At 43.5% G+C, this 15745-nt stretch overlaps 3 protein-coding genes across 4 annotated transcripts in view; all 3 read left to right on the forward strand.

The window, feature by feature from the left end:
• LOC146975386 (uncharacterized) overlaps nt 1-15745 on the forward strand; it is an 81085-nt gene that overhangs the window by 6113 nt on the left and 59227 nt on the right. The window lies entirely within an intron of this gene.
• The window catches only part of LOC146975387 (uncharacterized), a 66357-nt gene that overhangs the window by 6039 nt on the left and 44573 nt on the right, over nt 1-15745 (forward strand). The window contains exon 4 of the mRNA XM_085794764.1: nt 2193-2306. Coding sequence (XP_085650890.1) covers nt 2193-2306 — 114 coding nt within the window. The remainder of the gene's footprint in view (nt 1-2192; nt 2307-15745) is intronic.
• On the forward strand, nt 3082-14822 carry LOC146975388 (protein NLRC3-like). Its single transcript, XM_085794610.1, is given in 8 exon segments — nt 3082-3100; nt 3860-3909; nt 3911-4926; nt 5041-5206; nt 10529-10686; nt 10778-10951; nt 13711-13757; nt 13910-14822. Coding segments are annotated over 8 exon segments (2205 nt in total). The 3' UTR covers nt 14485-14822.

Here is a 15745-nt window from a genome sequence, read left to right on the forward strand (position 1 = left end):
CAAATAGCCCTTATACGGCGGTCCTGTGGACGTCAATACTGGACGTTCAGTAGACGTCGGAAAAAGACGTCGTCTGGAGTAACAGTCTGCACCTTCAGGGGACCAATATTAGACGTGCAAAAATGACTTAGAAAAGACGTCGTTTGGACGTCTCTTTGCTCAGTGGGTCATGCCCCCCGCCGCTCTACCTGTGATACACACACACACACATACCGCTGCAGCAGCTGCACACTGACAGTCTATGGACCATAGACTGTAAAAAGACTAGGGGTGGTTAATTGGCCCAATTTCCCGATTCGATTCGATTACGATTATTGAAGTCTCGATTCGATTACAGACCGATTTTCGATTATTAACGATTATCGATTCGATTTTCGATTATCAATGATTATTGTCATGATTATTATCAGTCAGTTGCTGAATTATTATTAGCCTATTTTTATTTATTGAAAACCACATATTAATTTTCTCTTTGTGCGTTGATTGCTTGTTGGCTCATTTTTTGATTCTTGGATTTTTTGTTACAATAAGTTACTTTAACTGATCATGGACCCTTTGTATTTTTGGAAGTGTCACAAAGGAGATTTAAATTAGTAAGTCACTTTTTTTGAAAGACAGATGCAACACATATTTTACTGTAGGCTTTAGATTATGTAGGCTACACATAAAAACAGAACACAACACACGTAACTAGTGATCAAATAATATTGCTCTGGAACAACCAGCTTGCACACATTTTACTTTAGCCTACTGTTATAAAAACAGAGCAAGCTGTGTAACTTCAACTTCAGTGATCAAATCATTGCTCTGGAGCAACCAGATTCTTATGGAGGAAGACCAGCTGGTCCTCATGTTGTGACGTGTTAACAGCGCTAAAGCCAGAATTAAAACAGTTTTTAGCAGCTTTACTGCTATGGTTGTAGCGATGCTAATTTCTGTTAGCCCGTCTATGGTGTTTTACATTATACAACGTTAGCATTAAGCTAGCGGACTTTATGCTTCAAAAGCAAGCTCACTGCTGTCTGTCCCATAGAAAAACATGACAGCGGCAGCCTAGTTTGGAACATGAACCACGTGACCGCGCTGGCGGCGACATCAAAAGCTGTCGCCACTCAATTGTATCGATCTTGTCTCGCTCCGGCACCGTTAGCACCTGGTTAGCACCTTGTTAGCACCTACACACTTGCTCGCTGGCTCAGTTACACAGCCTCTTGTTATGACAGACAGACCGCTCCACCTTGTGGTTAAATCCTGTATGACATCCAGTAACAGGAGGACTCGCCTTTGTATTACAATTTGAAAAATATTAAAAAAAAAAAAAAAAAAAAAAAATTGAAAAGAAAAAAAAAATTAAAAATGAAAAATATAAATAATTGATGTTTGGAAAATTAATAATCGATTCATAATCGGTCATTTAATAATCGCGATTAATCGATTATCGATTTTTTTCACCACCCCTAAAAAAGACCGGCCGACTAACGTCGCGTCGCTCAGACGCTGCGGCTGGATCGCGCCTGTTTAATCATCACTGATGGTCATATTTACTCTGACACGACTCCCTGTCAACATTTAATCCCATGTCTGAGTTTGAATACAGCGGGGGACTTCTTCTTCTATTGAATTACAGCGGGGACCTCCCGTCTTCTTCTCTGTGTTTGTGTGTGGCAGCGCTACAGCGACACACACGCGACACACAAAGGCCTGCAGTATGTAGGTACTACAGCGTTTTGGGTCGTTTTCAGGTGATCTGTGTGGACGCAAATATTTCTGAAAACGATGCCGTGTTTACGGAGATTTTTTTCAAAACGATTAAGGAAAAGATTCGGTGAAGCCGCGTATTCGTCTGGACGGGGCCTAAATTGCCCATAGGTGTGAATGTGTGTCTGTTGGCCCTGTGATAGACTGACGACCTGTCCAGGGTGAACCCCGCCTCCTGCCCAAAGTCAGCTGAGAAAGGCTCCAGCTCACCCTCCACCCTAGTGAGGATGAGCTGAATGAACTTAAAGAGATATTGGTGAATGAGGCCCATTGTTACAGAATATAGGGAAAAGAAGTCGTTCACATTTGTAACCCTTAAAATAACTTTGCAGAGAATTCCTTACAAAACCCACTGTTAAACATGAGTTGTGTTCAATCATCAATCATCCGTTTTTCTCCAACATGCACATTTATCAGTTGTGTTGTTGTTTCAGGATCCAGCAGCAGAAACCAGACTCTCCTGAACCCAGCTGTCTGTCGTTAAAGAGCGATGACTCAAAGGGCTTAGGTGCTGACTTTAAAGGAGGACGTGGATCAGCTGATCAGATGTAAGCTGTAACTGACAGACAGACTCAGGTTATTGTAGAACAGAACCAGTTTGTACGACGTGTTGTTGGACCAGGTCTGAAACCAAAGTGTCTCTGTCTGTTGTGAACGTCCTCAGGGGACATATAAAGTCCATCTTGTATTATCTCTCTGTCCTGATGTTGACTTGACACTGATTCCTCCAGAGTGGACCAGGAGAGCTCAGAGGTTCCCAGTGGTCAGTCTGCCCAGCAGCATCAAACACACCTGGACTCCATATTTATGGTGAGGACATGTCCAACAGCTGCTGTCACATCTGTTGTGTTCACCATCATCTCCATGCTGCACTTTGACACCAGTGGATTGTCAGTCTGTCCAACATGGATCTGATGTTTGGCTCCATGGTTTTAGTTTGATGCTGTCACTCATAGAGTTTCTGTTCCAGCTGCTGGAGGAGAACATGGTCACTTTTGTAAAGAATGAGCTGAAGAAGATCCACAAGACTCTGAGTCCAGATTACCCAGAATGCTCAGGGAGTCAGAGGGAGGATGAGGAGGTGTTGGATGGTGAGGATGAAGAGCAGAGGAGGAGCAGCAGAGAGGCATTAGTGAAGATCACAGTGAACTTCCTGAGGAGGATGAAGCAGGAGGAGCTGGCTGAGCGTCTGCAGAGCAGTAAGAGGATTTCTCTAAAGATTCAGCATGATGGACAAATGAGAGATTCACTGACATCAACACATGGAGGGAAACATGTTCATATAATCGTTATTTAGAGGAATTAAAATGTTATATTTTCTTTATGAATTTGTGTTCTTTACGTTTTTCTTTATTCAGGAACTCCTGGTCCAGTTTGTGGACGTAAACTCAAATCTGTCTTGAAGAAGAAGTTCCAGTGTGTGTTTGAGGGGATCTCTAAAGCAGGAAACCCAACCCTTCTGAACCAGATCTACACAGAGCTCTACATCACAGAGGGAAGGGCTGGAGGGGTCAATAATGAACATGAGGTCAGACAGATTGAAACAGCATCCAGGAAACCAGACAGGCCAGAAACAACCATCAGACAAGAAGACATCTTTAAAGCCCCACCTGGAAGAGACCGACCAATCAGAACAGTAATGACAAAGGGAGTGGCTGGCATTGGGAAAACAGTCTTAACACAGAAGTTCACTCTGGACTGGGCTGAAGACAAAACCAACCAGGACATACACTTCACATTTCCCTTCACCTTCAGAGAGCTGAATGTGCTGAAAGAGAAAAAGTTGAGCTTGGTGGAACTTGTTCATCACTTCTTCTCTGATACCAAAGCAGCAGGAATCTGCAGGTTTGATCAGTTCCAGGTCGTCTTCATCTTTGACGGTCTGGACGAGTGTCGACTTCCTCTGGACTTCCACAACACTGAGATCCTGACTGATGTGACAGAGTCCACCTCAGTCAACGTGCTGCTGACCAACCTCATCAGGGGGAAACTGCTTCCCTCTGCTCGCCTCTGGATAACCACACGACCTGCAGCAGCCAATCAGATCCCTCCTCAGTGTGTTGACATGGTGACAGAGATCAGAGGGTTCACTGACCCACAGAAGGAGGAGTACTTCAGGAAGAAGTTCAGAGATAAGCAACAGGACAGAACGATCATCTCCCACATCAGGAGATCACGAAGCCTCCACATCATGTGCCACATCCCAGTCTTCTGCTGGATCACTGCTACAGTTCTGGAGGAGCTGTTGAAGACCAGAGAGGGAGGAGAGCTGCCCAAGACCCTGACTGAGATGTACATCCACTACCTGGTGGTTCATCTAAAACTGAAGAAGTTCAAGTATGATGGAGGAGCTGAGACAGATCCACACTGGAGTCCAGAGAGCAGGAAGATGATTGAGTCTCTGGGAAAACTGGCTTTTGAGCAGCTGCAGAAAGGAAACTTGATCTTCTATGAAACAGACCTGACAGAGTGTGGCATCGATATCAGAGCAGCCTCAGTGTACTCAGGAGTGTTCACACAGATCTTTAAAGAGGAGAGCGGCCTGTACCAGGACAAGGTGTTCTGCTTCGTCCATCTGAGTGTTCAGGAGTTTCTGGCTGCTCTTCATGTCCATCTGACCTTCATCAACTCTGGACTCAACCTGCTGACAAAAGAACAAACAACCTCCAAGAAAACTGAAACAACAGAAGTCAAATCTGCAGAGACAAACTTCTACCAGTGCGCTGTGTACGAGGCCTTACAGAGTCCAAATGGACACCTGGACTTGTTCCTCCGCTTCCTCCTGGGTTTTTCACTGAAGAGCAATCAGAGTCTCCTATTAGGTCTGATGACACAGACAGGAAGTTACTCATTGTCCAATCAGGAAACAGTCCAGTACATCAAGAAGATGATTGAAGAGACTCCCTTTGCAGAGAAAAGCATCAACCTGTTCCACTGTCTGAATGAACTAAATTATCATTCTCTAGTGGAGAAGATCCAACAGTCCCTGAGATCAGGACGTCTCTCCACAGATTATCTGTCTCCTGGTCAATGGTCGACTCTGGTCTTCATCTTACTATCATCAGAAGAAGATCTGGATGAGTTTGACCTGAAGAAATACTCCGCTTCAGAGGAGGCTCTTCTGAGGCTGCTGCCAGTGGTCAAAGGCAAAGCCTCCAACAAAGCTTTGTGAGTGTAGAGATAGATGGATTTATTCATCATTACATAAAAACAATTTTGTCTTTTCAACAGGACAGATATCAAATTCCTTTCTTCTTTAATTCCTCATGATCATCTCTTCAGACTGAGTGGCTGTGACCTTTCAGAGAGAAGCTGTGAAGCTCTGTCCTCAGTCCTCAGCTCCCCGTCATCTAGTCTGAGACACCTGGACCTGAGTAACAACAACCTGCAGGACTCAGGAGTGAAGCTGCTGTCTGGTGGACTGGAGAGTCCACACTGTAGACTGGAGACTCTCAGGTGAGGATCCATCCAGCTGTTTATCTGATGACACTTTAACACAGCAGCCAGAGGCAATTTTAGAGTCTAATGGGGCCCTAAGCAAAAATCCCCAGGGGGCCCTCCAACCAGTATTTATCACCATTATTTTATAAATACTCTAACACCAACAAAAAATTTATGAAATTTAGACTGCTTGGTAACACTTTATTTTAAGGGGTTACTGTTCCTGTGTATCTACCTAATTAAATACAATGTAATTACCTGTGTAACCATATGTAATAACATGTACTTATATTGTGAATACATAGTGTATTTTGGTGTACTTACAGGTCCCTGTTACACTTAATAAGAAATGCTTGTTACAATACTTTGTCAAAGTGGCCTCTCTCTATGGGGAAGGGGTACACCTGCAAGAAAAATGGGTGAAACCACAACCCATGTTGACTGGGTAAACTTTTCCATCAATCTTCCTCCTGCCTCTTGAGTCTTGGAACATGTATGCTGTTTCACAACTTAGTACATGTAACAGTTGTGTTAATACACCTTTGTTACTCTTTGATACAGTGGAATGAGCACATTAAAATAAAGTGTACCTGCTGGGATACCACAGTTCTTACACATTAACTGCAGTAATCAGTGTCTTTGATAGTGTACCACGTGTGCTGTTACACAATATAGTATGTAACAGTTGTGTTAGCACACTTGTTACTCTTTGATACAGTGAAATAAGCACATTAAAATAAAGTGTACCAGCTACATACTTACATGTTACATCATGCAGAAACTCTAAACTGGTGTTGACCTTGGTACTCAAGTCATTTTACAAAAACCAACAACTAGAATAGCATTACTTCAGAAAATGAGACAATGCTGGATAACTCAATTCATATGGAACTGAAAACATCACCAGCAATCTGTATGCATAAACCACACACTCAAAAAAATGCACTTCAGTGTTCCTTTATTGTGCATTTTGAACAATATTGTTATTATCAATACCACATCTTCCCAAATTGTGAAAAATAGTCAAGTAACTTAAAGAGTAATTTCACTGTAAATTGACACATAGCCCTGTTGTTCAAGCTCACCACATGTAGCCCATAGGAAAAAGAGGACTGTACTGCCCTCGCAGTGCGTTCGCCGATGCAAAGCTCGACAGTCAGTCAACGAAACGTATAGAAGCTCCCCAAACAACCACAAGGCTTGATCTTTTCCTGTCCTTTAACTCTTTCACTGCCAAAGACAAGTTATCTCGTCTTAGGGAATCCAAGCGTAGTCTGCCAAAGACGAGATAACTCGTCTTAGTGTTTTTTTAATTGCAACGCCATGCTGAATGTCTCGCCCTACTCCTCTGTGAAGATCAGACTTTTATCATCAAAATAAAGTGCAGAAAAACACATTTGGCTTGAGAAATATAAAAAATATAGCGTGTTTTTCCCCCCTCACGGAGCGGAGCGGGTGTCTGACTGCAGCGGGGGCCGCTCCGTGACACTCTGGCCGCCGGTGAGAGCTTAGGAGGCGGCGGCGGAGCTCATGGCGGCTTGGCAGCTCGTTGAAGCTACGTGCAGCTCCGTGATACAAAGCACAAACGTTAGTAACAACAACACCGTTGATCGCTCGTCGTTAGTCGTCAAGAGCGTTTGGAAAGTCGCCAGATTTTGTGAGAAATCACACAGATAGCAGCTTGAAAATCCCGCGATCTAGTGTGGATGAGGAGCGGACGGCACCGGCGAACATGACGAGAGGAGAGCTAAAGGTGGTGGGAGTGTCTGTTGTGAGCGTACAGAGACAGTCTGTGGCTGAGTTCAGGGGGCACGTCAGCCAGAGCTGTAGGCTGTGTGTGTGTAGATGTGTGTGAGACAGAGAGAGTGAGTGAGACCGCTGCCTGCTGACCAGAGGAAGCTGGATCTGATCTAAAGTGCCGTGTTTCAGCTACAAAAACCTGTTGAACTGATCCGAACACACACACATACACAGACACATGCACACGCCATGCACGCGCACACACTAAAAAAAAGGAAAGAAAAAGTTGTAACTCAAAGAAAAGAAAGTAAAGAGACTGGAGTAGTGTGTGTCAGTAGCTAAATGTTTTGTCTTTTGTCATCAAAAGTCATTTGTCAGTGTTGATTTTGTTGTAGTTTACAAGAGAACAACTGTACAGATGTTGAGGCGTCACTAAAGCAAAATATAATGGAGCCAATTGTACTGGTACACCTGAAAATGATAGCCTCGTAAACCAGCCTCTCGCGGAAATGCATTTCATTTCATTTCTCGGGAGAGTCTGGCCTCATTCCCCCTGCAAGCGTTTGGGCTGGGCGGGAGTAGTAGCAAAGACGGTTTAATATCTTTGGTAGTAGCGTTGACAGACAACCCCATTCAGCCAATCAGCAAGTTGGTGTAGTGACGGGGCTTTGCACCAGTCGGTCTATGATTGGCCAACGTGCTGTGTCAATCACAGCGGGTGACGCTGATTGGCTCGGCCTTCTGAGGGTTTCAGTCCAAACGCTTACGCCAGGAATACACTGGGAACGGCCGCGACACGATACGTAAGCGGGGCGGAGCGGAGTTTTTTAACTGCTACACCAGGCACGGACGCAACGCGACACGGCTTCACTGTTTGTTGTTGCAGCTGTCAGCTTCACCTTGTCAAGCCTACAGTAAATGAGTGCACTTTAGGCATCTCAACATATTTTTACATTCCTCCTGTTAAAATGGATTGACAGTACCTTTTTCACAGGTAATTTGCTGACTATGTAGGGTTTGCAAGTGCAGACTATATTAAATGGTATCAATTAACTGTTTAACCACACGATCATGGATCCACAATGTAAAAAAAACAAACCCCATAATGTTGCACTGCTACTGGCTTTGCCTCTGGTACATGAGACATTTATTTTAATCACTTTTAAACGTAATATATTCGTTTTATACACAGTTCTCTGTAGTTTTCTACCTGTTGGAGGGCCGCGTAGTACGCGATGAGGAAATAAAATAGACTCGGCGCGAAAAAAAAGAGAAACGCCGCGCGACGGCCGCTGGAGTGCGCGTCGCTCACATGGCCGGTCGAGGAGCTTCCATTGACTGAAACGTACGTTTCGCGTCGCGGCCGTTCCCAGTGTATTTCAGCCGTTAGAATGGGGATGAGGCCAGACTCTCCCTCGGAATAAAATGAAATGCACTTCCGCGAGAGGCTGGTTTACGAGGCTATAAAAATGACACCCGACACAAAAACCTCTTTTTCTCAGGATTTTGGTGCCAAAATGGCATTTTGGGCTTAAGTAACCTATATTCAACCGGCAAATTTTTCATCAGTCATGAGATATTGAACAACAGATTTTATCGGCTGCAATGTGTGTGTTATCACTCTCCTGTATCTTTGACATAAATGTCATTAAATAAAATTGAATGGTACACGGTATTGGATATGGCATTCAAACCTGAAAAAGAAAACATAAATCACTTCTAGGGCTGCCCCCCAAAATTAGCCGACCAAAATTTCATTGGTCGATTGGTCGCAGGAAAAAACAAACAAACCTTTGGAGCTGTGACTTGTCAATATTAACTCAAAATCAATACGACTGAACTATATGAAAAACTATGGGGCTTTTATTTTGAAGGGCCAGATACAGGAAGTCGTGACAGTTTTTGTTTTTGTTTTTTTTACACGGCACGGAGGTCTCTCTCTCTCTCTCTGCATCAGAGACCTCCCCACCCAGCCTGAGCTCAGTCACTCCCCCTCCTCTACTGTGTTTATTGGTGATAACGGGCATACTGCCTGTAGTAACGGTAAAACCCGACCGGCTTGTTGAATCTCGGACCCAACACGGTCGGACTCATGAGCGTTAATTAATTAATTCTCAACCCGACCGCGGGTGAAAAAAAAAAAAAAAAAAGGAAAAAGAAAGCCAGCGGCAACACTGCTACTGCTGGTGCTGCCGCTTAGCATGTAGCTACAGGCTGCGCATGCTGTTGCCCCGGAAATACCCCCGGAGGTAATTGAAACTCAAACAACTTTATTTGAGGCCAGAAAATAAACAGTGACATAATCGATTATGGCACGTTGCCGCATCGATGCTGAATCGCGCATGTCCCGCATTGCAATGCATCGCCGAATCGATTATTGTTGACACCCCTATTATTTAGCAGTCTGTGCTCACTTTTACACCCGAGCATGAGAAGTGAGCATGCAACAGAAAAAACACAACATAGCTGGACTTGACGAGCAGAGCGCTCACTTCGAAGCGGTTCAAAGAGTAACAAGTGTGTACTAACACAACTGTTACATATACTATGTTGTGTAACAGCACACGTGGTACACTATCGAAGACACTGATTATTGCAGTTAATGTGTAAGAACTGTGGTATCCCAGCAGGTACACTTTATTTTAATGTGCTCATTCCACTGTATCAAAGAGTAACAAAGGTGTATTAACACAACTGTTACTAAGTTGTGTAACAGCATACATGTTCCAAGACTCAAGAGACAGGAGGAAGATTGATGGAAAAGTTTACCCAGGCAACATGGGTTGTGGTTTCACCCACTTTTCTTGCAGGTGTACCCCTTCCTCATAGAGAGAGGCCACTTGCACAAAGTTTTGTAACAAGCATTTCTTATAAAATTAACCCCTCATGGGAAGACTTATTGGAACTCCCTCTTCAATGATATAAACTGGAGTATAGCTTGGCTTGCCCCAATTAAATTTTTAATTTCTTAAGGTGCGTTCACACCGGACCTTTTATTTTTGTCGCTGTCACTCGTATCGCTCCGAAAAAAAACGCTCCGTCACTCAGCTGCATTCGCTCGTCAATTTGGCACAGAGCCACAGTCTCGCATTTTCGCTTTGATGACGTCATGCCCACTGCCACGTGTCTCTGTTTACACCGGCACCACCGGGATTACGGCAGCCAATCAGCGCTGAGCGACGATCGACTGACGGCCGGAGAGTTGGGATTTCTCATTTCGAGCGACAGAGCGAAAAAACGCTCCGTCGGTGTTGCTCTGAGCCCAGCGTTTTTTCGCCTGGGCGATTAAATTTCAATCGCTCGTTTGCATTCACTTAACATGTAAACTCATCCGAAAGACAAAAGGTCCGGTGTGAACGCAGCTCAACAAAATTAGAGAATTCCATCTCAAGCTATTACATAACATATTCTACTGATACATACATTTATAAATCTATTCATACAAACTAACATGTTCAGTAAGAAACACTGCAAACTCTCAGGTTTGTGTTGCAATCTTGTGTATTTATGATTCTAACCTGTTATTTCCTTCATATTGAGTATGTGAGTGTTTTTCCTTGAATTCCTCTTCAGACTGAGCAGCTGTGACCTCTCAGAGAGAAGCTGTGAAGCTCTGTCCTCAGTCCTCAGCTCCCAGTCCTCTAGTCTGAGACACCTGGACCTGAGTAACAACAACCTACAGGACTCAGGAGTGAAGCTGCTGTCTGGTGGACTGGAGAGTCCACACTGTAAACTGGAGACTCTCAGGTGAGGATCCATCCAGCTGTTTATCTGATGCCACTTGAACACAGCAGCAGGTGTTGACAGAGGGTTCCTGTGTGTTGTTGTGTGTGTTCAGTCTATCAGGATGTCTGGTCACAGAGGAAGGCTGTGCATCTCTGGCCTCAGCTCTGAGCTCCAACCCCTCCCATCTGAGAGAGCTGGACCTGAGCTACAACCATCCAGGAGCCTTAGGAGTGAAGCTGCTGTCTGCTGGACTGGAGGATCCAGACTGGAGACTGGACTCTCTCAGGTATGGAGAGGCTGCTGTAGCCACACACACTGTCTGATAGAGGAGGAGGAGCTGGAACATTTTCTATGGCCCCGTTCACACCTTAGTTGGGTCATTTACAGAAGTTCCGTGACCGTGGAGAGCGAAGGTTCGTTTCTCACTGGATTTGTTATCTATGAAGGTTAAATAGAAAATTTAGCTAGGGTGCCCCGCCCAAAAATGTGGGGACATTTTTTGAGAGCCCTAAAACCAAAATGGCTACCGTCCGCCAAGCTGGAAATGATCTTTTCAATGGTTTGGCCCACAGTGCTGCATAATACATGGTTTCTATGACTATTTGGGTCAAGAAGTTCATAAATGATGTAGATTTATTGATTTGACCTATTTTTGACCTTCAAATTCAAGATGTATGCCAATCTTTGGCCCTTTAAATGGCAATTTTTCAAAATCATCATAGAGCCTCAATATTAGGCTCAAATGAAAGCTCTGCTCATACTGAGTTCAGTTAAGGACAGTAGAATTACAAGTAGGCCACACAGAAGTCATCTCAAAGGTCAAAAAGAAACTTGCTGATGTTCTTTTCCATTAGTTACCTGAACTGTGTTGGTCAGTGGTCCCATCAATTCATTATGAACCAGGAAATCATTTTACACTTCTCAATAGCATAAACTATCTCTTAAGTTGTCTTCTGCAGTGATTTTACCAAATCAGTCAGCCCCAATTCCTCAAAGTGTCTCAGCTAGGAATTTTCCAATGACATTAGCGTGTGGAAACTTAAAGAGTGGGTGAACATGTAAAAAGCTTTTTTGCCATTCATAATGTCATTGTGGACCTAGGCCTCAGAGGCTGTTTCAACATCTCTGTGTTCAGGATTTAATTGGTGGGTCTGAAATTAGGGCTGCATTATGTAACAACAGTGTAAGTGTATGCTCATGTCATACTATATATTGTAATTAAATGACGTAATTGGTAAGTGACCGATTTTGTTGACGGTGCAAATCCATAATATGTCATGCTTGTGCAACATCACCGCTAGCTAATTGCTTTGCATGTAATCATGACAGCTCAATGATAATGAACGGTGATTGGAAATGAATGGAAAGCGAGTACTTAAAAGTGTTGGATAAGCCTGCAAGTAGCAGGTATTGTCTAAAAATAGAAAAAGATATCGGATGTGATCCATGCACACTGAGGAAAAGTGAAAAAAAAGGCCAGCAAAGTGGAGAGACTGGACTGGAGCAAAAACCAACCGCCCCGCTTTCAACTGTGGGGTGTTTGCAGCTCGGAGCCGATCAGGAAGGGCACAGGATCGGACGGATGGTGGGTCAGTAAGACGACCGAGGCAGACGGGGCGTCTCAGACTTGTGGCGCATCATTGAAAAGTTGCATCTGTCTCGGTCGTCTTATGACACCTCTTCCTCCGCCGTCAGGCGGTGAACGGCCCCGAGCTGTGAACACCACGCAGCTGGTAGGAATTACATGCCATGTTTCAGTCACATAATGGAGATAACTTCTTTCTCCCTCAATGTTGTTATTATTTTGTTTTTCCCGGTTTGACTGGTTTGTACAGCCGTAGCAGCGCAAAACGTGGGCATTTTCCAACCGTTATCCTGTCGGCAAAACACTTCCTGTCCCCCCATCTGCAGTTGTGACGTTCCACATGACGTCTGCATACGCAAAAATTTAGTAGCAGTTTTACACCCTCTTTGATAAATGAGGCCCCCGGGCTGGTTAGCTCCACCTGTTGTATCTTCATCTTCTTTGCTGTGACGTGTGTTTGTGCAGCTTGAGAGTCAGAGAGTGAAAGTGTGTGTCTCACACTGAAGTGACATTACATGGAGAAAACACATGATGAAGTGTTTCCTCCTCGTCTCCTCCTGCTCTGTATCATCACTAGATAAAGACTCCAGCTCCTTCTTCTCTGTGCTCAGTGTTCATCCATACATTAGGGATGGGACTTTTGTCGACAAATTGACCAACCGAACGAGGGGGCGGGGCTTGTGGGATTTCCATGTGTAAATTGCATTTTGTCTTTAAATATTTCCTCTTCAAATAAACATTAGAAAGTGCCACTTTTCCCCTAATAAAATACAATATTTTAAATAAAACAAATCTACTTTTTCTAAATGGGATAGCTGCTTTGACCCTCATTCAACTTTATATGTGACAAGAGCGTGCGTGACAGAGTCAAGAGATCTGCTCCGGGCTCCCTGCAGTCAGGTGATGGTGCGCCTGTTGATGACGAGTCCGGGCCGGCAAAAACCATGGGCAAAACAGGTGGATGCAATGGTTTCATTCTTCGGAGAGGACTGCGGACATGCACGAAAAAAAAAAAGAAAGAAACCGAATGCGTGCCGCCTCGTCCGCTCGTGCTGACAGCAGCGTTAATAAACCACAACAAAAGCACGTGTAGCCCCCACCTCATTTTTCCCGACGGCGACGGAGAACTTTAATCCATGTCACTGCTTTGATGGTCAATATTGGACATTACAGCCATGTTTTTGAGCCTAAAACGAACTAGTACAACAGTGTAGAATATTTTCCACCCTCCACATTGCTGCTGCTGCTGTTAAAAAAAAAAGGGCCGACAATTCGACAAAAAGTCGACACATGGGCCTCGACAATCGATTTTCCAAATCCCATGTTGTTCCCATCCCTACCATACATACAAGCCTCCATGTGAACACAGTGATAAAACAGTGTGTGTGTTAGAGCCATGTAATGTCCATGTGTGCATGCTGACAGAGAAGGTGCTGCTCTGACCCCCCTCCTCCTTTCAGGGTGGAGCCTGCTGGAGTCCCATGGTTGACACCAGGTCTGAGGAAGTGTAAGTCTGTTTTTACTTTGATTCATGGAAACAAAGCAGCACATTCAACCATCTTCACACTGTCACATCACTGACCTCATGAGTCTTCATCAAACTGTCAATAACTGATCACATGATCAATAACTGCAGCTGTGTCTTGTTCTCTCCACCAGATTCCTGTCGACTCACAATCGACACAAACACAGTGAACACAAAGATCGAACTGTCTGACAACAACAGGAAGGCAACACTTATGGGGAAGGATCAGTCATATCCTGATCATCCAGACAGATTTGAACAGTATTATCAGCTGCTGTGTTCAACTGGTCTGACTGGTCGCTGCTACTGGGAGGTCGAGTGGAGCGGAGACGTTTTTTTATCAGTGAGTTACAGAGGAATCAGAAGTAAAGGACACGGTGATGAGTGTGTGTTTGGATGGAACGATCAGTCCTGGAGTCTGGACTGCTCTCTTAGTAGTTACAGTGTCTTTCACGATAAAACACAGACACGTATCCCCTCCTCCTCCTCCTCCTCCTCCTCCTCCTCCTCTGTCCCTAACAGAGTAGCAGTGTATGTGGACTGTCCTGCTGGCTCTCTGTCCTTCTACAGAGTCTCCTCTGACTCACTGATCCACCTCTACACCTTCAACACCACCTTCACTCAACCTCTGTATCCTGGGTTTGGACTCTTCCAGAAATACACGTCTGGGTACTCGTCAAGCCCTGGTTACTCAGTGAGTCTGTGTTGAGTGAAGCAGAGTCTCCTCCTGTCACAGAAACCTTCTCACTGTTGAACAGACAGTTCAGTCTCTACATGTCTGTCTCTGTCTCTCACTCAATTTCACATTCATGGATTAAATCAGTTGATTTTTTAAAACTCTTCTTAGTGATTCTTGTAAACTTCTTCCTCTTCCTTTAAAGATGGAAGCACATTTTAAACAAATTCACTGTTCATGTTCAATGTTACAGGCTGTTTGTGAGCTGGTCACAGGTAAACAGACACAACAAGAAACACAACTGGAAACAAAAATACTATAAGAGACTTTCATTTATCCCAATTATGGGAAATTCACTTGTTACAGCAGCAATAAACGACAAGCAAGAGTAAAGAGAATATAAAGAGCGACACACTATGTTTACTCTTTTGTGGGCTACTAAAAATAATTTGAGGAAAAAACAAAACAAGATCATCAACCAAAACTTTGACCCAACAAACAGCTTTGATGTGAGTGGGTCATGATTTTGCAGTGAGGTGGTGGAGTGAACAGAAAAATAGTAACTTGAGCAAAAGTGGCAGATTAACAGTGCAAAAAGTGTGTGGGCAGTAAATATGATTTATGAAATGTTTTTTTCTTTTGTATGTTTTTACTGAATGAATTAATCGATTTTATATGTAATGTGTATTTTTATATAGAGCAGGACAAAAACCATACTGATCCTATCAGCAAATGATCTTTCTGTAACAATTTCTGTAACTGAGTTTATTGTTAAACTGAATGTATCTGTCCTGTAAATAATTGGATGCGAAATAAATAAAAAATGTTCATAGGAACCATGTTGTCTACCTTATGGGTGGTCAGGTGGGGTTTTTTTTTTACCCCTTTTGTTTCCAGCAGCGTCACATTACAAGTCCTTTTTTTTGTTGTTGCATTGATCCAGTTATGTTTTTCTTGTCAACATTTCAACTATGGAAAAATCACACGAACCAGAACAAGAATATGGACAGTTGTTTGTTATCAGAGCATCAAAACAATCTCCTGTACTCATGCAGATGAGTGAATACGGCAGGATAGGCCTACTATAATGTTATTTTAAAAAGAATCAGTAAATGAATTAATTAATAAACAAACAATTGTGTTTACATGTCTACACCTATTTCTAGACTTATTTTGAGATTTTTTATTATTAGGCTATTATTCATTTAAGCATTCATTTATTTATTTATTTATTTATGTATCTATCAAATTTGGACAAAAGTGGAACTACATAGCAGTCCATAAATGTGCAACC

This window comes from Trachurus japonicus, chromosome 13, assembly GCF_045865225.1.
Source record: "Trachurus japonicus isolate A0001 chromosome 13, Traja_1.0".
Taxonomy (NCBI): Eukaryota; Metazoa; Chordata; class Actinopteri; order Carangiformes; family Carangidae; genus Trachurus; species Trachurus japonicus.